Source organism: Cynara cardunculus (assembly GCF_001531365.2).
Source record: "Cynara cardunculus var. scolymus isolate 2C chromosome LG 5, CcrdV1, whole genome shotgun sequence".
Classification (NCBI taxonomy): Eukaryota; Viridiplantae; Streptophyta; class Magnoliopsida; order Asterales; family Asteraceae; genus Cynara; species Cynara cardunculus.
Genome location: NC_037532.1, coordinates 27,032,933 through 27,060,558, shown reverse-complemented (window position 1 = coordinate 27,060,558; position 27,626 = coordinate 27,032,933). Strand labels below are relative to the sequence as shown.

Sequence of the window (27,626 nt, the reverse complement as noted above, 5' to 3'; positions counted from 1 at the left end):
TTCAACGTACTTAACATTGTGGATATATCCACCATCATCCTCTCAACACATGGTTGTTACATTCAAATACATTAATGGTAACCATTACATATGACGGTATGAGTGTATTAACAGGAGATTTCCTAGTGACCACAATTACACCACATTGGAGACATAAGAGATTTATCGAGGCAACTACATGGACTACTCCGTATCAATATCGACTAAACGTGTATAAAAAACATCGAGATTATAATAGTATTCGTGAATATGTTGATTTAAATGATCGTTAATATCACAAATGTTATTTTATTTATAATAACATCTTTTATCTGACTAAAATGATTGATGATATCAGTAATCTTATATTATGTCTAATAACATTTTAAATTTTATAAAATATGATTAATCAAAATATTAATCATAATGGTTGTTTTTAATTTGTTTTAACCTTAAAAATATAACAAAGTTTAGATTATTAAAAATATGTACTTTAGTTAATACATTATTATATTAATTAATATACTTAGGGTATAAAATAGAAACTAGAAAAGTAAAGGTATAATAGAGAAATATGAAAAAAATGTTAAAAGTAACAACTTATAAAAATTATAAGGGCTAAAAATGAAATTATGTAAGGGTTAAAAATGAAAATATAAATGAATTGTTCTGGTGTTAATTTGTTGTTTACCACAGGAGGTATGAAAAGTTCAGGAATTTGCCTTGGAAGAGAAAGAGATATATACATCTCTCTCTTTTTTTTCTTTTCTATTTTATCATATTTGTTCAGGCTCCTAAATATTTAGGAATTGTTTGTTTTTTGATTTTCAGCTCTTAATTACCATTTATGTCTGATTTGTTTAAACGTTTTGTAATTTAGACTGTTTGTTTTTTTATTATTTTCAAAGCCTCTTATCACTTAATATGATCTGAATAAATAAAAGGTAAATTAATATCTTAATTCCTCTGTTTTCCTTTTTCTTTGATTCGTTTTGGCTATTGCTCTTTCTCCACCAAGGACACCACCGTTCTTTCATCACTCATGTGAAATGCACGCCCCACCTTCTCTCTCTAGATCTCTCTCTGTATGTGTGTATATATATATATATATATATATATGTATGATGTATGCATGTGTTATATATATATATAATTTTTGTACGTACAGCTTAACTTCGAAAATTAATGTGAAACAAGAACTTCTATCGACAATATATCTTCTATCAAAAGTATCGATCTTTTCACAAACAAACTCACCGGTAGCATTCCCGATAGTATCGAAAGTCTAAAAGGAATTTAAAAGATTCTTACTGTTTCCATCTGTTAAGCAATTCTTGAGATGAATTTCAGCAATGAAAATTTTATGAAAATCAAGAGAATTTTACAAAATATTTGCACCTGATTTTACAAAAACAAACTATTGATTCAGACTTCATACGTTTATCAATTTACAAAAACAAGCAGACTTATAGATTCAGATTTCAGACTTCAACACCATCTCTTATTAATCAGAAGTGAATTAAGACTTCAAACTTCAATATCTTTTAGAAAAACAAACGTTACCTTAAAATCTCTACTTTAAAATAGATGTAATATTCCAGTCACACACTTGGAAGAAACAATGATTAACACATAGTAACCATATAACAAGCCAAAAAACAAATCCCTTCATCTCTCCAACAATTTAAGATGTTTGTATGCTCTGCTTTGAATGGTTCCAAAACACATGTATGTTCTTAGAAATTGCAAATTTTCAACAAAAGCAAATACAATCACAAGCTTTGCTACATTTCTGCATCATATCATAAAAATCAAACCATACAATAATATCATTCAATTATCAGGAGCTTTTCTCTTCTGATTCGACTCCGAGACATTTATTTGGGGCTGACCAAATGCGGATCTGCAATCCGATGTAAAAACCATGAATTAGAACATACAGCAGCCACAAATGAACAAACACTTGGGGGCCGTTTACTAAAAGCTTATCCGGTAAGTACTTATTGGGAAATTTTCCTCACCGGATGAACATGACAAGGGGTAAGAATCTTACCCGGTAAGAGCGATGATAAGGATGAAGAGTTTTACCCGGTAAGTGAGGGTGACGACTTTTGTCCGGGTAAGCGCTTACCAAGTAAATTGTTGCATAAGATACGTTTTGATGTACTACAATCTTACCCGGTAAAATAAAGTATAATGCTGACTCCTAATGGTAAGCGCTTACCGGGTAAGCATTTAGGTAAATGGCCCCTTAGACTAGACACCAAATAATCAAATGAGACCCAAAAAAGAGGTTGAATACCATAACAACCATGAGAGCCACCGATAAAAAGTTGTTTTATGATGTTGTTTCATATTGTGAAATAATGCATGTGAAAATACAGTGTTGTGACATTAGAAATAATAGCATAGTAAACAACACTGTATTTCCACATTTATTGTTTCAAGATGTGAAACAAAACATGATATTTGGTTCTAACGGTTCTCAATCTTTCTCTAGTTTTTTTTTGTTGTGAAAGTATATAATATTTATATACGGTAAATAGAACAAATAAACTCACACATCCTCCTCACTCTTGGTGAGGTTTGAATCCTTAACCTACTAGGAGGTCAATGGCTCACATACCGCTAGGCCAAAGGCCCTTTGGTACCTTTTTCTAGTTCTCGTTTAATTATTCATATATATATATATATATATATATATATATATATATATATATATATATATGGTGGAGGTTCAAACGAGAACACTTTCATTTTAAGAAAACGCAAGAACATCCATGTTACATGTGATAATACACGTGAGGGAACTTGGTAGTGTGCGGGCGACCTAGCTCGTGCCAGAGGTTGGTTGAGTCTCTGATTTAGTATCACATGTGATTGACAATAAGTTCTCGTGTTTTCGTAAAATGGTAGTGATTATTGTCTCTCTTATTACTCAAATGCAAATTGGACTCAGAATCATATCATATTGTAAGAATATGAAGGGAAAAGAACATCTCCAAGCCATCCTTTTGGCCTATGAATTTATCGGTCTGGACCCTGTAGTACTTTTATTTGTAAAATAAATATAACTAAAAAAGTTATTTTTCCACTATTCACTAACACCTCCTACAATATTCATCCTGAGTAAATACAATCAAAACTGAAAGCTTTCTAAGAAACCCAAACCCATGCTACCGGGATCTTTTTCTTAATCAGATCATGTCAACAAACCATATACGACCCTTTTCACATGCCCATCGTGCCCCAGATGTACACTTAATTATTGTGGCAAGGGGTTAATAACGAATATAAATGAGAATGAAAATACTCACCCACAAGTTGAACATTTCTTGTGATGCTTACAGAAAATAGACAGACAGACAGAGCAAATGTAGCCCATGTCAATTGTGTTTTTGTGACAAAAACACCTGCATAATTCAAAGTACGAGTTTAGAGAACAAGTCTGACGAGACTAAAACTTCATGTAACAAGCAACTTACGAAGCACGAAAATCTACACCAACAGGCTTAGGGAGTTGTAAGAAACTGCGAGAATGCAAGTCTGTTGCAAATACCGTCTGCATGGAAAGAAAACAACATTTCATGAGCATACAGTGATATTCTTATGAGGATAGATAAGGCATCCTGGATGATTTTTTATTGTAATCTTTTCTTTTCTGATGTGACAATCAGAATGGTGGAGGCTCCAAGGTCATGATCGAAGCATTTGGCTTCGCTTATGATGAAATTAAGCTTATAACTGTCACTAATGCGGGCAACAAAGTTGGTTCACATCACTTGCATACATTTAGACTACACTTGGCAAACTCACTGATAATCTAGTCGTGTTTCGCAAAAACCAACTTATAAGCTATATAACAATGTAAAATGAAGTGCTGAAAAATTAATTGGAAATAATCTCCCTGGAGTTTATTGAAAGGCTACTTGAAGTAGCTTTTCAAAAAGCTAGCTTATTAAAAGGCTACTTGAAGTAGCTTTTCAGAAAGCTATCTCATGGCTAACCAAGCGTGGATTTTTCCATAAGCTTGAAAAAAAAGCAGCTTATGGTTGCCAAACATGGCCTTATTTTCCTAATAACAAGTCATATACATTATTTAACCAACTAAAGCAGTAGTTTGTTTCATGAAAACTTAGCAGGCCCAACCTGACCTTTTCTTGAATAACTAACGCTATTCAGAGTTTCTTCTTTAAGACGGAAAATGTCCAAGAAAGTGGACCACAATACTTGCAAATTCAAACAAAAGAAAAACAATAGCAAAGTATGCCACCCTGACATTTGAGCATGCAAATCTAGTACTGGATCATTACGTACTGTTAGGTACTGGAACATTGCATCCAGCTGTTGCGGCTTAAGATATACACCTCCAGTTATATAAGAAGCCTGGCACTCGTATATGAATCATAAACAATCAGTTATACCAATAAAAAAACACTTTCAAGTTGAAATATGAATGTACATATGGGGTACCTGTTGTAGGAAAGCAGAATGTTGTGAACCAATAACACAAGAATCTATAGGTACCTATAGAAGGAAGAACATCGACAATATCTAGTTCAGACACATTACTGAAGTTGATAGCCACACCATAGAAAAGAATAACCATCCTCAAACATATTCGCCAAATGCAAAATTCTGAATCTTTTAGCATTAAACATGAGTTCTGAAATTCAACTGATAGGAATGTACTTTGAGACAATTCGAGTCATTCACGCAAAAATTGCAATTAAGATGGGAAAATACATGAAAACAGAAGCAGATGATCGAGTAATGAAAAGGGGACCAGTACATGAGGCTTCAATAATTGTGGGCTCTGGAAAGGGTGTAACACCCACAGCTGTTTCCCTGCTAGAAGAGGAGTGCATCTGAACCCCTGATCGTAGAGAAATATTGTTGTGTTGGTATTCCACTGGGATGGTACCAAGTGGAATTGAATTTATCAACTCACGGATAGCAATTCCATATATTATGATGTACTAGAAATAAAAATATGGAATTCCCATTCGATTTAGATGCTGATCCATGGTCACAGGTCCAAACTACACTAAATGTAAACAAACAGAAGAAAAAAAGTGAAAGATGCTCAAGATAGTTTCTAGGGTTTTGATCTGGGATGTAGCTCATGCCAGTTATGCTAATAATCTAATATGAGTGGAAATCATAAATCTAACACATGATTTCAGGTGGGGGTACTGGTCTAGACCGACAAAAACGAAGAAACGAACTAAAATGGAACCGGCAATATTCAGTTCGGCTAGAAAAAATAATTAAACCAGTTCTCAATTCAACACGGAACTGGAACTGAATCATTTATTTTTATCTTGAAACAATGCCAGTTTAGGTTTATATTTTTCATATTAAAAGGGCCCAAATTTGTATTAGATTCATCGTTAGATTCGGGACTGGACTGGTTCTGTCTGCAACCAAACCAGTTTAAGTCAGTTTGGTCTTCGGTTCCATTATTTTGGACTTTTGGTGTTGGTCCGGTTCATATCCAATAAACAACCCTATTTTCAGGTGCACTACGTATATCATGGTAAAAAAAGTATACTTGAGCAAGACATGCCAAACAAGCAAGTCGTTTCTTAGTTGACGACATCCAAGCATATGAGTTGAAATTGTAACTTCTAGTTGATGTCGTAACCTACTATGTTCATCACCTTGGGGTTGGGTGCTTGGGTCAAGTCAAGTGGTGGTAAAACCCTTCTGGATCGGGGTATAGGGTGAGTGCCTGCGTGGTTCAATTAGGCTTTTATAAGAAAAATAAGAATGATTTCATGCTCTCCAATACAATGCTGTTGGAACAACTATTGCTACTTGAGGTTTGCAGCACCATTTACTTCACAGAATGGAAGAACTATTGAATCAGAAAGAACATATTATGCTTGACTGACAGTCTTACCAGCAGTCAACTAAGTAAACAGACCCTAATTCTGACAAAAAAGAAAACAGAACCAGTATGCCTTTAATTAATCTTGTAACTTACTGGTTACAAGTGGCAATTACATGCAACAGCAAAGCACACAATTGCTAGAAGTGCAAAAACATCAAGGTGCATTTAGTTTGCTGTCAGGAATCACTATGGGTATGAGTTTGATAGTAGGCTCGATCAGGAATGGGTATGATTAGTTAAAATTGATGTTTGGTTTATGCATTGATTAGGATATCATTCCCAAAACTGATGTTTGGTTTGTTATCTTTGGTATGGGAGTGCAGTACAATCTTAATTTTACCTTTACTACTAATTATATTTTTTGTACCAATTTTTTTTAAGAACACAAAGATATGTAAAATCAACCATTTTCAGTTGATGAAGCAACAGTAGTAAGAATTTAGCAGCAGTGTACTCAAACAATTCATGGAAGTTCGTTCTTAAATGAACATATGATCAAACATCCACAGGAAAGATCACAGAACGACAGATTCTAAAGCTTCTTCATATGAATCTTCTGATGGTTTGCTACAGTGTACAAACCCTTTTCGTTTAAAAGACTTCTTCCATTATGTTGAGAGAGGGTTTACAGCATACTTTTATTTCCAAGTTTATCACTAGATAAGATTAAGAAGACCTGATGTTGCCACAATTCTATTAGTGATTATGTAGTAGGTTGTATACTTCAATGGCAGGCATAACAAGGCTGTTGCTATGGAATCACAGACTGCTGTTGGGTAGTGTTAAAATTCAACCTTTTCTCATGTGAAGGAGATTTAGAATCTTGTTATGGGCATATTTCTCTTTTGGCTTTCCAAGTAGTTTGGGTAAATAGCTGACCTAGCTTTGCCTTCAATGTCCAAGCAATCTATAGCAACATAATGGTTGCAAAATAAAGGAAACTATAACTAAATTACACAATTGGCATACCATTGATCTCTGAGCAGAGAAAATTGAATTCATGATGGCAACATATCTGCGAAACATAATATCTTTCTGAGTAACAGAACTAGAGAAAGGGAAAAAGAGAACGTCAGAGGACATACTGTCCAGGTCCATCTTGTGATCCATGCAAACACAAAATCTGCCATTATAATAAGAGATGTCCGTTATAGTAAGATCAACAACAATATAATCACATGTTAAAGAAGTGTCTGATACACGACATTTATTCAAAAGCAGTCAACCTTTTAAAACTGAACACATTTAGAAGTCAGCAGTTCAGAAGTGAGAATATATAGAGACATGCAGGGAGTCGTAATATGAATGCTCGTAGATTGAAAAACTCTTGCCTCTAACCCACCAGATCGCCCTAACCTACCATTTGACATGTATATCACCTGTTAAGACTTTGGACTCTTTGTACCATGACTTGACAATATGACACCTAACACGTCTCATATTAGTGAGAAAACAAGAACATGACGAAAAACATTTCCTTCTTTTCATAAATGCAAAGTAAATAGGACTTGTGGTAAGGTAAACCTTTATCCAAAGTGGCAATAAAAAAATTTGACAATACAAAATTCTGTGAACATGATGGATATGCACCTTAGACCAAGTAAAATTGAGGAAGTCCACAAGAAACACCCAAAAAACTAAGAAAAAAGAACTGTTAAACCAATCAAAGTCATTCAGATACTTGTTTTGGAGATGCTTTCTAATCTTAAAGAGGGATCCTCATTATTTAATAATAATTCTCTTCCTCTAACCAATGTGGAATGATTATCTTCTATATCATAAACAACTATTAAGCCAATAAAAGAAAAAAAGTAAAATATCATAAACAATTTAGGTAAAAGCTCTGAGCTTTGATGAATGCACAACAATTACCCGAGGTTGCGGATGAAGCGATCCAGAACGGAACACTCGCTGTATGTCTAATCATCATTGTTATTTCAAACAATCTCTTCACATGCTAAAACATAAAAACACAAGAGACAAAATGGTTCAAGTTATCAAAAGGATACAACAGAGTGCCATTGAAAGAGATCCCGAAAGCAAGGAAGATCCAATCCCATCAACCGAGTCTTCCTTATTAAGCGCCTCATCCTTAATCACAAACTCCTCCAACTTCTGCAACAATGTCTCAGCTCTCTGGTTGGTGTGCCCCAACGAAGAATCGTAAATGTAATCACATGAATTGAACCCCGTAGCTATCACCACTACTTGATTCAGTTGATTTAGTAGAAGAATCGAATTCAAGAATGATAGGACCTACATCAAACTAATTTTTTAGAACATTTTCAATACTCAACACAGATAGCGATGACATCAGGTATGGATATTTTCACATAGGCTGCGATGCACAATGTTCCAAAAAAATATAATGCATTGTTGCATTTTTATCCTATTTCAGCATACATTCAAATGCATAATTGACTTGAATTTGCAAATTGAATACCAATGTTATCATAATTCATAACTGATATAACTTGGTAGCTAATTTTTGCCCAAAATAAGACTTGTCAGCTTGAAAGATGGAAGCTAACTAAGCCTCAATGTCAAAAACTACCTCCGTCCCGAAAAATAACAATCCATGTTTGACTTTATAGTGTCAAATCAGTTGTTTTTTACTTCAAAACTGACAAGAACCATTTAGATTGAAAGGAAATCAGATTACTGCATTACAGGATGTACAGAGCATTAGAAAAGATGGCGTCAATTTTCAGTTGGGGAAGTGCTAAAGTGCACTCTTTTGACGAATGGAGGGATTACGGTTATTTTGTGGACATAGGAAGTAGCCTTATGCAAAAAGAATCCATACATTGCCGGTGTATACAAATAAACATTATCATTAGGGTTCACTTGAGATAGGAACTTGGAGAATGAGAAAGAAGTAGTGGTTGAGCTCCAGAACAATGGATTCGTGTCGATTAACACCATTAGCAGGCTTACATCATCTGTGATTAAGTTGAAAATTAATCAAACCAGATCAAGTAAAAAATTAAACAAAGTGAATTGACGAATGAAGATGATAAAGTGAATTTACAGTACAAACATGAATATAGATGGACAAATTTACCTGCATACTGCTTAGATGAAACAGGGGTCATACTTGGTGTGTGCTTCAGTAGTGATTTCCTGGTTGACCCAACTAAAAATTAATTAAGGAGAATTACAAAGTCAGTCCCTCAGATGCTCTAAAGGTTTTTTTCTCAAGTCTAGTTCTTTTTTCTGGTTGCTCTTTTTTTTGGGGGGTGATTAAAAGCATTTACCAAAATAATATTAAGGTGGCTCACATGTTGAACCTGTCGTTATTATTTTTAGCAACATCTAAACATTAAGGCACATAGTACTCATAAAAAGAGAAGACAAACCAAATGGTCATTTGGCCCAGCGGTACTCGGGTCACCTGTAGATCCCAACCTCCTTGGAGTTCAAGGGTTCAAGCCTCACCAAAGGTGAGGAGTGCTTGTGAGTTTTGCCATATATAAATATTATATACTTTAGAAAAGACAAGTCTTGAAGTTCAACAATGACATTATGACAACTAGATTACTCTTAGCTAGTCTTAAAATTTGATGAACTAATTTCTCGAGTTGTACCTGCATAAGCTAACTAATGGTACACATGCTTCATATGTGAAAAAGAAATTAAAAGCTACCTTCTTTATAAAAGCTATCTACAAACACAAATCAAATGACAAAAATATAAATATTTTCTTGAAAGGTGGCCACAGATTGATGTTTGATCTCTCTTTATCACTAAACAATCTTAAAACATTTCATGTCACTTTGGACCACCACACCAAAGACTTATCCTTACACTTTTACAAATTCAGCCAGAACTAAATTTGACTTGGTGTGGTGGTTGTTTCTTTGATTAGGATACAAATCGTACTCTCTGTAACTTGAGTGTGTTTATTGGCAACGATACAAGGTGCTTTTAGAACAAGTAAATTGTTGTATCAACACCCTGGCGTCATACTTGTTTCTCTTCGAGGATTAGAACATTTAGATTGGGTTTGTGAAAACAGGAAAACTAATTTTTGTGTATTTCCAAGGAAAGATATGTACATGGATATATACCCAATCAGAGTACTATCTTAGGAAACTACATATAATCAATAATCTAACTAGAAAGTAAAACCCTAGTTATCTATTGTTAGCTAATCCACCTCAAGTTGGAGAATAGACATTAAGCATGCCAAACTCGTTACAAATATAACCAACCTGAACCCCATTTAAAGCTTTCGTGAAAATGTCCAAGGTCATCGCCTTCACCCATCTTTGATCCAAATTGGACCCGGTTTCAGAACTCTTGCAATCCAATTCAATTTCAACAAATTAAGCAATAAAGTCAGCATCCAACATGACAATACGTGTTCACCTACTAATTTTATTGACGATCATACTATGAATCTGCCCTATTTTGGGTTTCTTTGAACTTGACAGCAAGTCCACCACTGTGATAGTGATGATGCGTTGATGGCCAAAATTAGTAATCTTCATTTTACTTTCAGTTCAGATTCTTTGACTAATCAACTATATTTTGTGTACTAACTTGGAATTATGTTACAAATTTGGAGCATGAATAAGATTTTCTACCTTCAACTCAAAAAACCGAATATCAAAACGACAAAACCTAGTACAATCTCGAATCCCGGAACATGCCAATTGAGCCACATACTGTTGTATCGTATTTCATAACAGCAAGGGACTTGTAAGGGATTTTCAAGAAATGTGGGTGCAAGTAGAAGTTTATCATAAATCAGGTGGTGGTTTAAGGTTAATCTATCAGGGAAATTAACAGAGGCCGTACAAATGTGTATTTGCTTCCCTATTACCTATAACTGCAAGTTGCATTGCATCCTGTCTAGCCTATGCATGGTAACGATGTGAAATATGCTTGAGCATTTGTGAAGACGAAATTGCATGCCAGCATCTTTTTGGCCATCCCATAAGACTTAACAGCAGTTTTATAAACGCAAACAAGGGAAAAATGGAATGTCATACTCATACCTTTTAGTAGTTTTATTGGAGTGCTAAACATAAGCCAAAACCTTATGTTGGTCAATTGATGGAATTTTTTTTGCATTACCCAGTGATTTCATAATTTCATGATAGTAATGTTTCTGTGTGTATGTAACTCCCTGTGCATCTTAGCACATTACAGTGTTGCAGCTTAACCATCTCCGCACATCAGGCTGCTTGCCAAAAACCTACTATAAGCATTCCTGCTACCCTTATTTAATAGATGAAAACTTAAATAATCTATAACCTACACAATCACATATTCGGGAAAAAAAAACGGGTACTTTATAACTGTTCTTGAATGAAGGCTAAAGCTATGATTAATTATCAAAAGCATATGCCACTGTGAGTCGTAAACTTGAAGACATTTTATCATTTTACACTAGGTGGGACTCATAGTTTCGAACTTGTACTTTCTTATTAAGAGGGAGTGGTACATCAGACTAATTTCATTGGCAAATTTCATCAAACAGGTAGCATACATGTAAAAATTTCAGGGATTTCACACAAGAACAAATTTGCATCCTACATACCTCGTTTACTTTAGAAGGAAGACCCAAAAATGGCTCGAATAAAATGTTGTTGCCGCTTGCTTCTGTTCACGTATTCCGTACTCGAATCAGACCACGGAGGTTAATCGCAAGAATCGCACTCTGTTGCCAGGAAGACTGCCAGAGGTCTCTGGGGTTTAGGAAATTGAAATTGTGTTTTTAGTTCCTTTCACTTTCACATGAATCCCACTTTGGTCCCCCTAATTTTAATTTGAGACGCAGAAACCCCCTAACTTTTTTGGGTTAATTGTCCAAATAATGTGATGGTACTGTATTCGCGGTGCACTTTGGGGCCAAACCGTAAACCGTACTGTATATGTAAACTGCACTGCATAAACCTCAAACTTTTGCGGTACAATGTGGTTTATACTTTTTGTACTTGTTGTACTTTATGCCTACAATCCAATAATTGTAAGTTTAAAGATACATTATAAAATCAATGATAAAGTGAACTTGGTCCAAAAAAATAAAGAGTTTCGGTACACCCGATTACCAAATACATATTGCATAAAAAAGTAAACTTCAAACTAAATTGCACAAGTGAGCCGTGATGTGTCCAGTTAATTCATTAATATTGCCAATTGTCATATTGGATCAAAATGACAGTCCAAAACACAAAGTCTAGAAAATATCACATCATTAATAATTTATTCTCTCTCTCTCTATATATATATGTGTGTGTTATATATATAAATGAAATTAAAAAATGTACAAAATATGCGGTGCGGTTTGATAACTCAAAACCGCAAGCCATACCGCAAGAGTTCTAAACCATGTTGGTACGGTGTAATGTGGACGGTTTGTACGGTTGACGGTTTGGATGAACACCTCCACACACAGATGTGGTTGATATATCAAAGGATTTCGTAAAATTTATTTGTAATAATATTTTAAAATAAGTTGAAAAAACGTTTGTTTTGTAATAATAAATTAATAAAAAGGTAATTTAATTATTTTTATAATTTTTTAATGAATTATTTATAAATAATGAATACAAATCAAACACACTAACAAATTTCAAATCCAAAAGTTGTAAATCAAGGTGTTGAACCACCAAAAGGGAGAGATTTTGCATTTTTCTCTATATTTTGATGGAGTTGTATTCCGATGTATATCTTTGAAATACGAGTGTGCACAGTATTCTCTGAAACCTGCAAATAATCTCCGGCGAACTACGGTATACATGGTTTGGGGCCTCTTTCCCGCCGATCCCCTTTCAGGTTAAACTTTTCTTTTACATTTTTTTCTTTAAGAACTTTCTGGAATTTTGTCGCATTTCGTAGACGGTGGGTGCTTATTTGTTTTACTAGGCGATTTTGTTACTGCACAAATCTTGTTTTTTCTTGATGATATATGTTGCAGAAACTAAATACCTAAATATGTCGTTTGTTTATGGCATATGACTCGGTTACACTTGAATTAGCTGTAGAAACGAGAGCCATTGAAGGTAACTTCATTACAGAATATAAAGCTCTTAAATTTGTTTGGATGAATGGTACATGGAATTACAAGCAGCATTGATTTGAGTAGTAGGGCGAACCAGACAGCAAGAACAAAAACATAGTTGTAAGTTTTAGGACAAACCATATCATCAGATGACAGTAAGTAGGTGAATGAACCATGGGAAAGATCAAGGATGAATGATGAAACTCTTAATTGTTTCCAAATTAAGGAACAAAAAGTAAAAACTATATCAAAGATGAAAGATGAAACTCTTAATATTTCCAAACTAAGGAACAAAAAGTAAAAACTAAAGGACTGTTTACCAAATGCTACCTGAGTAAGCGCTAACCCGGTTACTTACCTTACCGGGGGCATGGCAAGGACTGCGAATTTTACCCGGTAAGTGAAGGTGGTGACTCTTACTCAGTTAGCCTTACCAGGCAAGAGACACTTACCAACAATCTTACCATGCCATTTTGATGGCCTGGTAAGGTAAGTGACCCCGTAAGCGCTTTTAAACTTAAATTTTTTAATAATATTTATGGATGAGAAAACACATGAATATTCTATAATCTTTATTTTCTTGTGGTTGTGGACAATGTTCAACTTCAAGGTTGTCTCATACCTTTTGCACTTGCCATCTACATACGAGGGTATGGGATTTATGATTTAAGAGTTGTAGAAATGGATTTCAATTGATTTGAGATAGTACAACTTACAAGCTTATATAACATTCTTGCTATATCTAAATAAGTGAATCATAATCCATAGAACCTGCCTATAATTGATGCTCTATTAATGTAAAACACAATTTGCATTTTCTCTTAGTCTCTTGTTATAGTGAAGGTGCAATATTAGAGGATTCTGTACATGATTGAGAGGAAGAAATCACTTTAACACCCCCTTCAAACTGGGCAGCATAGGATGCACTAGTTTGTGACGAAGAAAATTGTGACGCTGATGGTGTAGAGGCTTAGTAAGAAGATCCGTTGGTTGGTCTATGGATGGGTTGAAACGAACCCGGTGACTGCCTAGTGCCACTTTCTCACGCACAAAATGATAATCAAGTTCAATATGTTTGGTACGGGCGGGGAATACCGGATTAGATGCCATGTAGGTGGCACTCAAATTGTCACAGTAAAGCAGTATTGGAAATTCAATATGAGCACCAAGTTCAGCTAACAAGAAGCCTAACCAAGTGTTTCTGCGCTAGCATGAGCCAGTGCTCAATATTCAGATTCGACACTTGAGCGTGCAACGGTGGGTTGTTTTTTGGAGCACCAAGACACAAGGTTGTCGCCAATGTAAATGAGATAACCTGAGGTTGAGCGCCTAGATTCGGGGCAACCAGCCCAATCAGCATCTGAATAGGCAGATACATGAACGGGTGGTTGTTGAGCTAAGAACTTAAGGCCATAATCAATAGTCCCTTTTACATAATGAAGTATCTGCTTGGCAACAATTAAGTGCGTTGAACGAGGTTGGCACATGTATTTGGATACCGAGTTAACAACAAATGCAATGTCGGGCCGAGTTATTGTTAAATACTGCAGAGACCTAACCACTTCATGAAACACTGTCGGATTGTCAAGAAGAGTTCCTTCAAAGGACAAAAAATTTGCCTTAGTAGACAATGGTGTGCCTACTGGCTGACTATGCAATAAGTCATGTTTCTCCATAATGTCTCGTGCATACTTCAACTGATTAATATGGATGCCTTCTGGAATGGAGGTGACTTTGAAGATCCAAAAAATAGTTCAGTGGCCCTAGATCCTTGATGTCAAAATCAATGAAGTTCTGGAGAAGCTTGTCATTAGTATCGGTGACAACAATATCATCAACGTATAGTAAGAAGTAGATAATATGGCCAGGATGGTGATATATAAATAAAGAGGGATCTGCCTTACTGATTTGGAAGCCCACAGAGAAGAAAAGTGCTCATACGCACGGGGTGCTTGCTTTAAGCCATACAATGCTTTATGCAACTTCTAGACATAGGAAGGTTTTGTAGGATCAACAAAACCCGAGGGTTGAACCATGTAGACATCTTCTTAAAGGGATCCATGGAGAAACGCACTCTTAATGTCAAGTTACCAAAGTGGCCATGGACGAGACCCTAAAATAGATAGAACTATTTGAATGGTTGCAGGTTTGATAACTAGGTTGTAGGTCTCACCGTAGTCAATTCCATGTTGTTGGTGAAAGACTTTGGCAACCAATTGCGCCTTATAGCGCTCTACAGAATCATCGGGTTTTCTCTTTATGCGAAACACCCACTTGTTGCCAACTAGGTGATGTGAAGGAGATGGTGGTACCAAGGACCAGGTGCCATTCTTCAACAATGCATTGATTTCTTTGGTCATTGCAGTTCTTCAACAAGCTTCCTTAGATGCCTGTGGATAACACGAAGGTTCCATGGTATCAATGATAGAAATGAGAGCCTTAGGGAGAGGATACTTTACAGTTCCATCACTTCGAATGCAAGGTTGAATGATCCCGTCATGGAGACGTGTGCGCATAGAATGTACCATTAGTGGTGTTGGGTTTTGAGATGGCGCCTCTGTGGATGCGTCTGGAGCAGGTGGGATCTGTTTAGAACTTGGATCTGTGGTGGTTTGAGTTTCTGAAATCCAGATACAGCAGATGGGATCTGTTCAGGACTTGGATCTGTGGTGGTTCGAGGTTCTGAAATCAGGGATAATGCAACAAGTGATATTCGATATTTCGGTTATATCGGCCAAATTTAGGATCAAGACATGGTAGCTCTATGTTGTTACTGGGGTCATAATACAAAATATCGGTCATGACCGATATTCGATATTTCGGTTATATCGGTGATATATCGGTCCAAAATAGCGTTTAATATAATATTTCTTAGAATTATATATATATATATATATATTATATGTATGCATCCATAAACATATCATATGCATTAATTAGAGTTTAGAATTATAGTTTCAAAATTAAAACATCACATAAACAAGTCTCACAAAACAAAATAGGAAAAATGTTCAAAAACGAGCTAATCGCAAGCAATAGGTTCGGCATCCGAGTCAACATCATCTAATACGTTGACTGGTTGACCAAATAAAGAAGCCAGACCGTGAAGATGAAGAAGACCGAGAAGAGAAATAAGCGTGAACTGTGAAAGAATTAAGAAGAGAAGAAGCGTAAACTGTGAAGAACCGAGAAGAGAAGAAGCGTGAGACCTAATATATGTGTTGACTGGTTGACCAAATAAAGACGCCCAAAAAACTAAGCCCAACATGTAATAAAAAAAAGCCCAAACATTTGCCTTATAGAAAAGCGGTATATCGGAACGATTTTTCCATCAAAATATCGGTAAATATCGGCGATATTATTGGAACCGATATTTCACCACCGATATTTTTCCAAGAGACTGATATCCGCCGATATATCGCGATTTTAACAGCATATTGAAGACACACTCAATGCTTTGAGGAGATAATTTACGGGAAAGTGGATTACCAAAGTGAGGAAAATATAGGCAACCGCAAAAAATGAAGAGATGAATAGGAAGGAGAGTGACCATAGAGAAGTGAGTGAGGAGTAGTCCAGTTGAGACTTGAGAGTAGCAGTGGGTAGGAGGTTGATGATGTAGACAGAGGCTAGGATACCTCAACCCATAAATTATGAGGTGCCCTAGATGTAAGAAGCAATGTACGAGCCATGGTTGCAATATGGCGATGTTTTCTCTCGACCAACCCATTTTGTTGTGGGATTTAAGGGCATGAGAAATGTTGTAAAATGCCCAAAGAAGCACAATAGTTGGAGAAATCATTATTCAAAATTCTGTGCCATTAGCACTTTAAAGGCATTTGATGCGTTGATGAAAAAAATTATCAATCATGGCAACAAGTGTTTTAAAATGAGTGAGAACCTTATTTTTCTGTCGCATTGGATAAAGCCAAGTATAGCGAGAGTGTTCATCAGTAAACAACACATAATATTGGAAGCCAGTAGTAGAAAGGCTAGGAGACATCCATACATTTATGAATAATATCAAATAAAGACGTAGCAAAAGTATTATTAGATGGAAAAGGTAGTGAACGTGACTTGCTAAGAGCACAGTTATTACAAAAGTAATTGGAAGAAACTTTGGACCCAAGACTAGATCCAAGACGAGCAAGAATATGGATGACGAAGACGGTTGTGCCAGATAGACGAATGAATGGACGCAAGAGCATGATCAACCGTGTCTCGGAAGTGAAAATGGATATAATCCGTCTTTATGTGGGCCCTGGAACAACAAACGACTAGTACGTAAACAATATATTTGATAGTAACTGGGAGCAAAAAGAAAGAAAACAAGATTATCCTTCGTGAAGCAAGCAACTAACAAGGGATTCTTACGAATGGACAGAACACGAAAGACATCATAAAGATTAAAAAAGGAGGAGCCCAAGGGAAGAGGTAGGTTATTGGTGTGAGAAATTGGCATGGAATCACCATTCCCCATGAAGACATTGTGAGGTTGTGCATTTTGTAGAGGCATGGCCGTCATGTGGTGGGTAGCACCGGTGTCTGGATACCAATTTGGACCAGCCACAACATGAGCCCCAACAAATGGAGGAACTGGGTTTGGTGCGGAGTAGCGGTGAGGGCACTGAGCTAGGCCATGTTGTCCAGAATTGCAATTTGTGCACCAAGTAGGAGCAGGTCCTAAAAGACCTAGAGCTCGACTTGCCCATGGAGAAAATGGGTAGGGTTGAGACATATTGGAAGACCGCATCTACTGGTTTTGTGGGTTAAACAGACCACTTTGGGGTGAGAAACGCCATTGATTTTGTTGATGGCGGTTGGACCTGAAGTTTTGTTTGCTACGCTRGTMAWGACKGYTGCMATTGYGTTGGTCACGRCRGTTGGAAGRGGAAGGGRAATGKGCATTGTGGTAGAGAGYARTAGCTGTTGGTAGGCTTSAARAYAAATCTTGGYGTTGAGCGTCAAATGCCAAGATCCGAGCACGGAGATCGAAGAAGTTGGAAAGAGAGAACCCTCGAGTTAAGGTCGTTCGTAGCATAAGGTAATCCGGCCCAAAGCCGTGTAAAGTCGCAAGAACCGAATCATCATCAGAAACTCACTTGTTAATGGATGTAAGAGAGTCGGCAATGGACTTAGCATGATGGAGATAATCATCAACTGATTTAGAGTCTTTCTGGAGTTCAAGTAATTAAAGCTTCAGACTAGATGCACTAGCTGTGGAATTTTGTGAGAAATGATGAGATAAACAGTTCCAAATAGCTTTAGAGGTGTCAAAGCCAATCGTGAGTTGAGAGACACTTTCGGTGAGAGAGGTCGTGAGGAGACTCACAATCTGCTGATCAACGGTGAACCATTGGGTATGAGCGGGGTTGGGAATAGTTTTAGCAGGGTCCTTGTTGGTGGCTGGTATAGTGATTGTGGGTGAGGGTTCTTCAATAGTGCCGTCGACATGTCCCAAAAGCTTCTGTCCATGAAGATAGGGTTTGATTTGTCGAAGCCAGGTGAGGTAATTGGTTTCACTGGGTTTTGTAAATTGGGCTGTGTTTTGGGTGGGAGTGGCCATGGATATGAGAGTGAAAGAGACGACGGAAAAAAAACCTAGAGGAAGGATGAACCTATTCTGATACCATGTAGAAATGGATTTCTATCGATTTGAGATAGTACAACTTACAAGCTTATATAACATTCTTGCTATATCTTTACAATAAATAAATTGATCATAATCCACATAATCTGCCTATAATTGAAGCTTTATCAATGTAAAATACAATCTACATTATTCTCTCAATCTCTTGCTATAATGAAGGTGCAATAGTAGAGGATTTTGTACGTGATTGAGAGGAGGTAGTAATCACTTTAACAAGAGCTGCTTGTGGTGCACCATTAATCTTTGAGTGAATCATCTCTTATTTCCATTAACACTTGATAAATGAGAATGTTCATATCCATGAAAACATATTATAACAACTTCAGCTCCAGTTTCATAGTGGTTTGTCCTATATGTGCATGGTTTCTACTGAACTTACATTCATTTGCAGGGGAAGAAAATTATTACCTCTTTAGCAAAGGGTCATATAAAGTGGGACGAAAAGGTAATCCTATCGTTGTTTCATTTGCTTTCATCTAGCTGTCTCTTTGTGATTTCTATATCATAGACGTTCAATTCTGGCTAATTCAGGATAGAGAATGATCGGTCTGCTGTTGCTGTTGCATTGCCTGCAATATATTAGAAATTAGTCTCATTTCTGCTGCTCTTGGATAGTCTCTCCCCCTACTTTCCACCGTCCAATCCCCTTGTTTGTGTGTGATAGTCTCATTTTTGAGGGTAGGTAATAAGTAGAGTTGGATCTAGAAAGTTAGGCATAGTGGTTTTTCTTGATCATAATTTGTTTGACACAACATTGCTTCATATTTTTTTTCTTTTTAAGCAAAAATCACCTACATTACTTAAGGAGTGGATCGAATTCGCTTTCGATGGTGAACTGAAAACAGCCTGGTAAGGCTGAACAAGGGGAAGGGCTTTGATAAGAAAGAGTATACTTTGCACTATGATATGTATTTGGAAAAACCGTGACTGAATGGCATGCTTTCCAGAGACTAAAGCTCTTCATATTGAAGTATAAGAGCCTGATGAATACTTTAGCTTATTCTTAGATTTTGTTTGCTTACCTGCATATTTGTCTTCCATTATAGGGGATGCATGTCTAGTTGGCTAGCCCATTTTTGCAGTCCACTGTAATCAATGAATGGGATGCTCTACCCATGGTTCTTTGGAGTCAAACGCTTCTAAAGATGGTCCAAATGCATTAGATATTATGTTGTTATATTGTGTCTTGCATACAAGACTCTGTTGTTTACAACATATTTACAAATGGCTAGTCTTTCACTTATTACCCGGGCAAAAAGGGGTATGAGGAACTCAGGTCTATTTTGCTCTTGACAAGTCATTTTCTTTCACCTCCATTTAAAACTATTTATTATTGTGTAGTTATTTAATCTGTAAATGTAGATGTCAATGCCAACATCAATTGGGTTTCAAAGTGAAGAGCCACATACATACGAGTTTAGCAGCATGTATAGATTGCCTATATATGATTACTTACATTACTTGCTTGATGAGTCACTAGGTTGCTAACCTTCCATCCTTTGTTCTATAGGATGCGATATAATCGTTAATAAGGATAAAGGAGTTTCGCGGGTCCATGCAGAAATAGTTATTGATACAATGGTTTCAATGGACAATATGAACGAGAAACTAGCCGTTAAATCATCCAAAATTAGGATAAAGGATTGCTCAAAGTATGGAACGTTCATTAAGAAGCCCCATGGGTCAAAAGAAAAGGTTAACGAACTTCCAAGGAAGGAGACAACATTGGATGATGCTGACCTTGTTTCATTTGGAACTGGTACTGCTACTTACAGGTATACCAAGTATATTTTTACAAAAAAGAAGTCATTTTCCTTGGGTTTTTTCATGGGTATCTTGATAGAAATTGCTAAGGTAATTACAATTACATGTTGGAAATAAAACCATATAAACTAATTTGTTGTGTGTGATACCTGCAGGTTTAGTTATGTTCCCCTTGTGTTTTTTCCTTGTGGGTTGGAACCTGCCCGATCAAAAGAACTTCAAGAGAAGCTATCATCCATTGGTTAGTAGTTTTCATCATCTCACTGAAGTTTGAAATTGCTCAAGTGTTTCATCCACCTATATACAACATTTTTTTTCTATCATTTTGTATTTTCCAAATATTGTTGTTTAATTGTTTTTTTATGTTTCTGCCCTTCCATCAAAATCTTGTTCATGTTAAGCTCATATTCGCTGTATTATTCTCGGTCTTCCACCACCATCTCTAATCAGCATTCATGTTATCCTTGAACTAGCCAATCGCCTGGGTAAAGCACAAGCTGTTTGGCTATCTGCAGTATTTTGTGATTTTTCTTTTTTATCTCATGTTATATTCAGATGACCGTTTTTCTTGTTATTTATTGTCAGTTGTTTTATATTCATTTCCTAAGACATGGAACATTAGTGCTCCACTTGTCCATCCTAGGAATTAAAATGGCACATTGAAACAACCCATAAAAGGGATACCATTTTGTTATGGTAGATGATTCTTATGAACTCAGAAACCCACAGAATTTCAGTTCTTACCGTTGCTGATATACGGTAATTTCTTACGATAACTACAAAACTTGTGTGGTATAAGAAGGGTAAATTGCATCAAAAGGTAACATACTTTGTTTTAATTTCTTTTGTAAGGAACGTACTTTCAAATGATACATTTAAGGGTCCGTAACAAACTTTACAAATAAAAAAGGGACCTGGTTACCTGGATAAGAGGTAACCGGTCATAATATTGATGATGTGTCAAAAATATTAAAAATAATATTGACATGGCATTTTTGTTTTCTGTTATATATATATATATATATATATATATATATATTATACACAAACATGCACAGGGGTCTTCACCGGTGACCTAGAAAACCTTTCGGTGATTCTCTCACTGCTATTGATTCCCACTACCATGGTCTCAGACATATAAGGAAATCAATTCCTACCATTCTCACTTTTAATCCTCGACGTTTCCTTAGCTACCAAGCCAGAAACTTGATTTGATACGGACTCGAGAACAAGAATCGACTGGTGACCTACATCGACGGCCACTACCGCCAATGACCTTCGCCTTTCTCTTCCCCTCCCCCTTCACTCCTCTATTGATGATCTCCACATTCCACTACCCTTTTGGGTTATGGAATTCGGTTCTGATTCGGATTTCAACGCTGTGGGTTGCAGTTGCAGGTTTTGAGGGGGGTTTGTTGTGTTTATGAGTGTTTGCTTGTGTGTGTGCTTTGGGGGTTTGATCGGAGAAGGGGGAATTGTGTGTGTTTGTTTGTGTTTATGGGTATTTATCTAGGAGGTTGGCTTGAGATATGGCTGTCATCGGTCGGCCATGGTTAAGAAGATGAAGAAATAAAAAAAGGTTATCTTAGTAGTAACTAAAATATCAAAGCAAATTACGAAGATGATGAGGAAATAGTAAAAAAAAAATTGTATTAAAGAAAATCAAAATCACTGCCACGTCATCATTTACAGTCGCCACATCAGCTCTTATCATGTTTGCAAGTAAGCAAGTCCCTTTTCTATTTGTAAAGTTTGTAATGGACCCTTAAATGTATCATTTGAAAGTACGTTTTCTAAAATAGAAATTAAAACAAAGTACATTACCTTTTAATGCAATTTGCGCTATTTAGAAAAAATATGTGCTAACCCCTAACCACCAAAACAAAATTGAACCAAGTATCTGTAAGGATTTTGGGTTATTTTGTAGAACAGCGAGTACGAAACAATGAACATAACAATTTAGAGACAGACCAGGATACAAAATTATCATTGATGTGTGACATAGATTCTCCTTAAGCCTTTAGGGTGTGTTTGGTACACTGGACATGACAGAACTGAACAAGGATCTTTGTTTCATGTTTGGCAGGACTTTTATGTGGAACAGACAGGAATGGTGTGGAACAAGGTGGAACAGACTTATATTTTACCGATATAACCTCAAAATAAAACTTAATTCTCTTCTAAAACATCAAATAGGTCTCCTTTTTTTACATTTTATTCATTCTTTGAATTTTCTTTATTGTATTTTATGCTTTTTAAACTTTCATTTTACTGTCCTCAAAATATTATTTTTATATGGCTTCCATATTTTTATTAATTTATGTAATTTATTATGTAGTAAGAATAAAAAATAATGTTGAAAAGGGATAATATAAAAATTGGGAACTACATAAATTTTTTATTTTGGTGTCATTTTAATTGTTTTGATGAAACTTTCTAATGATATATTTTGTTATAAAAATAATTATCTTTATTATAATTTAATAAATTACATAAATTAATCAAAATATATAAACAATCATTAGGAGTAAATTGGTCATTTTACTTGTTTTGTTCTTTCCAGTTCTGTCTTACCAAGCGCTGAACAACTGTTTTGTCCTGTCTTGTCCTGTACTATCCTGTCTGGACGCCGAACGCACTGGATAACGCAGATGAACCCTCTGTTCACTCTCATAATTTTTTTTCTCATACAGTAATTCATAGATTTTAACTACTGCTGTCAGACTCTTAAATATGACTCCTAAATGCACCTAACATTTTTTTATGAACGATATTACAACATGATTTGTAGGTGCTTCTATGAGTAATAAGTGGAGCCCAAAGTGCACACATGCTCTTCTTGGTGATAATGCATCAATGAATGCTGATGTAGTTGATGCTGTAGTGTCTAAAAGACATTTTGTCAGTTTTAAATGGATAGAGGTAACTTTTCTCCCATGAATTATTTGAATGCAGTTATATTGCATGGTCTTCTGCATTTTTTGTAGACCTTACTGGACCTGTCAAAATGCTTACTTGACAGCAATCTAGGATATTTTTCTGATATCAGGTGTTATACCTGGCTGCTTTATATCTGATTCGACATTTATTTGAGATAACCTCAACTTGTATTTCAATCTTTTCAATCGTATTCAGTTACTTGCAGAGAAACGTATTGGCACTGAAATTCCTAGCTGCAGTTCGTAAGTATTGGCTTGTATCTGTTTCATAATTGAACAGTTATATGATTCCTTCTGTTTTGATCATAAAGATATTTCTATTTCCCTCCCCCTACAGCTATGCTCCTACCTTGACATTGCAAGGGGTCTCTGTAAAAGTTGCTGACCCTGAATCTCGAGAAAATTGTTTAAGTGGATACACTTTTCTGCTGGAGTCGTCAGACATGGTAAGCTTTTAGAGCATATTCTCTTTCTGTAAGCTGAGAACATGTTTTGATCATCATCTTCTATGTTATCATGCTGATTCATTGCTATCTGTGAATTTTTAAGTTTTAAGGTCGTCTGTTTGTGCTGTGACAAATTATCAATCTTGAGGTCAGTGCTGATTACTGACAGTAATACTAGACTTTGCCCAAATACAAGGCAGGTCCCGGGTTCGATCGCTCCCCCACCCGCTGACTGAGCCAAAAATGCCCTCACACATTGGTGCTTTTGGACCGTGTGGGGCCGGTTGTGGTTGCTAGACTTCAACTCATTGATGCAATAGCATAATCAGTCAACTGCACATCCGAGTATATAACTGACTTCATTATGGACTTAACCTGAATGTTAGTATTAGCTTTTGGGTTGTTCCTCTCTTACAGCAATGTGATAATGAAAATCATTATATGTTACTTAACATTCATCTATTTTCTGAAGGTGGGTATATGGTCTTTTTCAACAGATTTGGAAACATCATTAGATAAATTCCTGAACAATTAGCATAAGTGTGTTGAAATCTATTTATGGACTTGTTTCCTTATAAACTTTGTAATATGTGCAGATAAAAAAGGAAGGAAAAATTCATGATATGTCATATTGGCTGTGGAAAGAATTCAATTGATTTAAACAAAAGCATAGACATTGTGATAAACCACAAAATGCCTCACATAGACTCAAAGATCACATTCTTCACTTCAACAATAATGCTTATATGATAGATATGCACTTCAAAACCAGCTTCTGTCAGTTATGTGGACAACCAGATATATGCGGTTGACTAATTTTTGCAAGCATAGACCAAGAAGGACTATGGGTTTTCAGAATTCTCTATGGTTTTCCGTTGAGGTTTGCAAGTAATTGTTTGCATTTGTCTGTGATATGGTCTTTGATTTATGCAATTGTAATAACATCTCCTGTCTTGGCTGACATTGTAATTTTATGTGTGCCCTTTATTTATTTAAAATAACAGTAGAGTTTCTGCTTTGAATCGTCTGAATAGGCTATTCTACATATTGTTATATATCTCTTATTTTTCAAAGTATGCACCGTGTTTTTAGTTTGATGCATTCCATTTCTCCTTTCAATTACATATGTATTCTGTTTTACAGTATAAAGTAAAGGAAAAGTTGCAGCTCTTACTGGAAGCCTTTGGTGCAAAAGTCGTTCCTGTTGAAGAATTCGTTCCCCATAGTCAGGTTGTGATCTCTTCTTTTTTATTTGGCAGCTATAATTAAAATGAAATAAGAGATAAAAGGATGTTTCTTAGTAACTATAAAAAATCTTTCAGTGTATTTTACTCCCTTTGTTCATATTGACTATATTAACTAAATGCCTAAAACACCACTAAAAATGACAAAAAGATTGAGGAATCTTGTAGACCAATCAATGCTATATAATGTTGCAATTACTTGGAGCGAGAGAGGGTTCGTTTTTTAAGCTCATTATATTAATTTACAAGCATGATTTCACTGAGTGCGTTGTTTGAGGTACTGTTAATTTTGTGTAAAGACAGAACGCTATTCTTGATATGGCATGCCAGCTCAACTGGCAAATAAAGGCCAGGCCTTGGCGGGCTCCTCTCCATAGCTCGCTGGTTAGAGTCTCCCTAGGGCTACTGGGGATTTTCCTGACTGTTATCTTCAGGGCCCCATGGGATTAGTCGAGGTGCTCGCAAGCTAGCCCGGACAACCACGGTTACAAAAAAAAAAAAGATTGCAAATGTTACTCCTTCCCCAAAAACAAGATGAGATTTCATTGTATAGATCAACTATAATCCTAAGGTGAAGATGGCTAAAATAAATAAAGGAAAATGTTTGGAGAATAATTGGTATGTGGTTGGAGTAGGGAAGATGCGTGTTAAGCAATTTGTATAAAAAACAGTTACGTGATCAGTGATCCTTACATGATTGACTCAATTTGTGTTCCTTTAAGCTGCAAAATGCTGATCTACTCGTGTTTTAGTTGCTTATAATTATGGCGTTTCATGGGAAAAAATCTTTCAGGGTTTGGAGGACGATGAAAATAATCATGTTGTGCACGTAATCTCTGTTGGAGAAGGAAATGATTCCGAGTGCTCACATAATCTTACTTCTCTACCTAAAGTGAGTGAAATAAACTTGATTTGTGCTACTTTATCCGGGCGCCTGGATCCTTCTGTTCTTGTATCACCACCTGGTAACGTTTCTTATTAATGTACTTGAGGGTACATTTGGTACACAAGACGGGACAAAACAAAAACTTCTTGTCCCATGTTTGGTGTAACATTAGACTGGATGGATAAAAATGCTTTTTTTCTGTCCCACCAAAGTAAGTGGAACAAAAGTCAAGTAGATGAAAAAAGAGTAGTAAATTACTAAACTACCCATGTCAATTAGTTGCATAATTGCTTCACACGTCTACCTCACTCATCCATCCAGTTCAGTCCCGTCTGCGTACCAAATGCACCCTCAAGGAAAACGTTTTCAATTCTGTCGCATATGTTACTAATATATCAAGGGAAAATTAATTGGTTTATCTATTTAACATGTATTTAATTTCCGATTGCAGTTCTTGTCACATCTTCATGCTCCACAGACGAGACAGTGGTAGCTGATTCCGACCCAGAAGTAGAAATCACATCAGTTCATACATCTGCTGCAATCCGCAAAATAGAATCTGTTGAAGATGAAAAAGGGGAGACATCTGTTAATAGAGAATCCATCCAATATGACAATGAAGTGGAGACGATTGTTCATTCAATAAATTCAACAAAACCCGATGATCAGATAAATACAACCACAGATAACATCAATGCAAAGGCAAACGATGATCAAGTTACATGCTTGCATGACAGAGATGATGGAATCTCCACTCGAGACCGTAAGACTGATGATGCTGAAATTGGGAATTCAGATGTAATTTTCAGTCAAGATTTGATCATCCGAGATACCAACCTGCTACCTTCTTTGCCTTCTCCAACGAAAAATCAAGTTGTGAACTTTAAACGCTTCAAAAAGGTCAGTTGACTTTACTACAGTTTTATTCATGCATGAATGGGATGCTCTTGAAAAATCGCGGGATTGGAATTAACCTGTTACTCAATATCTTGTTTGCTGTGACCTTTATCTAGTGGATATATTGCATTGACTGATTCTGGTTTTAATTAGCTGAGTCCTTCACGGGAACAACATCTCTATTCTTTGGGATAGATGACAAGTTCGCATGCATCCCACCCCTGGATCCCACCTCCAAATGGGATTCTGGGCTTTTTGGTTTGGTGATGAAGGGAATGCAAATCAATACCATCATTTTCCGTAAAGATGACAATGGGCAAATTAGTTATTGGAACTTGGAAACTTTCCAAAACTAAATCGTATAAATTTTCTTTGGACATCTTAAAATGAAATTGTGAAGTTCTCCATTATTATGTTATGTAATGGGCATATTTTTCAATCATTTGACCTTGGTTTTTACAATTGTAGATGGAGACTGAATCAGGAAACAGTTTCTACAATCTTGTTCCTTTTTCTAAGCATCCATACAAGTATGTGTCATGTTATCTTCCATCTCGCTTTCATTTTTTTAAATTACGTTAAAATTAATGGGACGATTTTCATATTGACGTTCAAATTTGTGGCAGAGGCTCTGAATATGAGAATGAGGGAGTAGCCGAGTCTCTAAAGGAAGAAAAGAAACGTAAGCAGAGAGAGGCTGTTGCAGAAGATCTATTTAACAATGCCAAGGTATATTTCTTAGCTTAAACAATTACGATATAGTATGGTGAAAGCCAAAGCGTGCCTGATTGTATGAAAAGAACTTGTTGGGAAGGTCTGCATACATCCTATCCTCAAACCTTACCTCTGCGTGGGATACAGGGTCTGTTTGGTTTTCATTTGTTGCTGCATATATGATGATAGTTGCATTTGT

General features: G+C 36.1%; 2 protein-coding genes across 5 annotated transcripts in view; one reads left to right on the top strand and one right to left on the bottom strand.

The window, feature by feature from the left end:
- Positions 1–1,628: 1,628 nt before the first annotated feature.
- LOC112513614 (general transcription and DNA repair factor IIH subunit TFB4) lies at positions 1,629–11,573 on the bottom strand. 2 transcript variants are annotated; one of them, XM_025119932.1, is made up of 12 exons: positions 11,424–11,573; positions 8,940–9,011; positions 8,723–8,817; positions 7,885–8,131; positions 7,748–7,794; positions 6,961–6,998; positions 6,845–6,890; positions 4,453–4,506; positions 4,297–4,365; positions 3,465–3,541; positions 3,297–3,392; positions 1,629–1,882 (listed from the first exon to the last, which is right to left on the bottom strand). In XM_025119932.1, exons 2-12 carry the CDS (start codon positions 8,968–8,970, stop codon positions 1,813–1,815), a joined length of 870 nt encoding a protein of 289 aa, XP_024975700.1. In that variant the 5' UTR covers positions 8,971–9,011; positions 11,424–11,573; the 3' UTR covers positions 1,629–1,812. The 2 variants fall into 2 exon arrangements, with proteins under 2 accessions (XP_024975700.1, XP_024975701.1); XM_025119933.1 differs by having other exon boundaries at positions 8,940–8,998; positions 11,424–11,564.
- A 941-nt stretch (positions 11,574–12,514) lies between these two features.
- The window catches only part of LOC112512141 (nijmegen breakage syndrome 1 protein), a 16,112-nt gene continuing 1,000 nt past the window's right edge, over positions 12,515–27,626 (top strand). Inside the window, exons 1-12 of one of the 3 annotated variants that reach the window (XM_025117991.1) lie at positions 12,515–12,661; positions 18,929–18,982; positions 20,048–20,312; positions 20,457–20,542; positions 23,093–23,223; positions 23,437–23,483; positions 23,578–23,686; positions 24,830–24,916; positions 25,724–25,895; positions 26,268–26,716; positions 27,182–27,243; positions 27,340–27,442. In XM_025117991.1, coding sequence (XP_024973759.1) covers positions 12,625–12,661; positions 18,929–18,982; positions 20,048–20,312; positions 20,457–20,542; positions 23,093–23,223; positions 23,437–23,483; positions 23,578–23,686; positions 24,830–24,916; positions 25,724–25,895; positions 26,268–26,716; positions 27,182–27,243; positions 27,340–27,442 — 1,602 coding nt within the window. In that variant the 5' untranslated portion in view covers positions 12,515–12,624. Of the gene's footprint in view, positions 12,889–18,928; positions 18,983–20,047; positions 20,313–20,456; positions 20,543–23,092; positions 23,224–23,436; positions 23,484–23,577; positions 23,687–24,829; positions 24,917–25,723; positions 25,896–26,267; positions 26,717–27,181; positions 27,244–27,339; positions 27,443–27,626 lie in introns of all 3 variants that reach the window. The other 2 variants (XM_025117990.1, XM_025117992.1) reach the window with 2 other exon arrangements.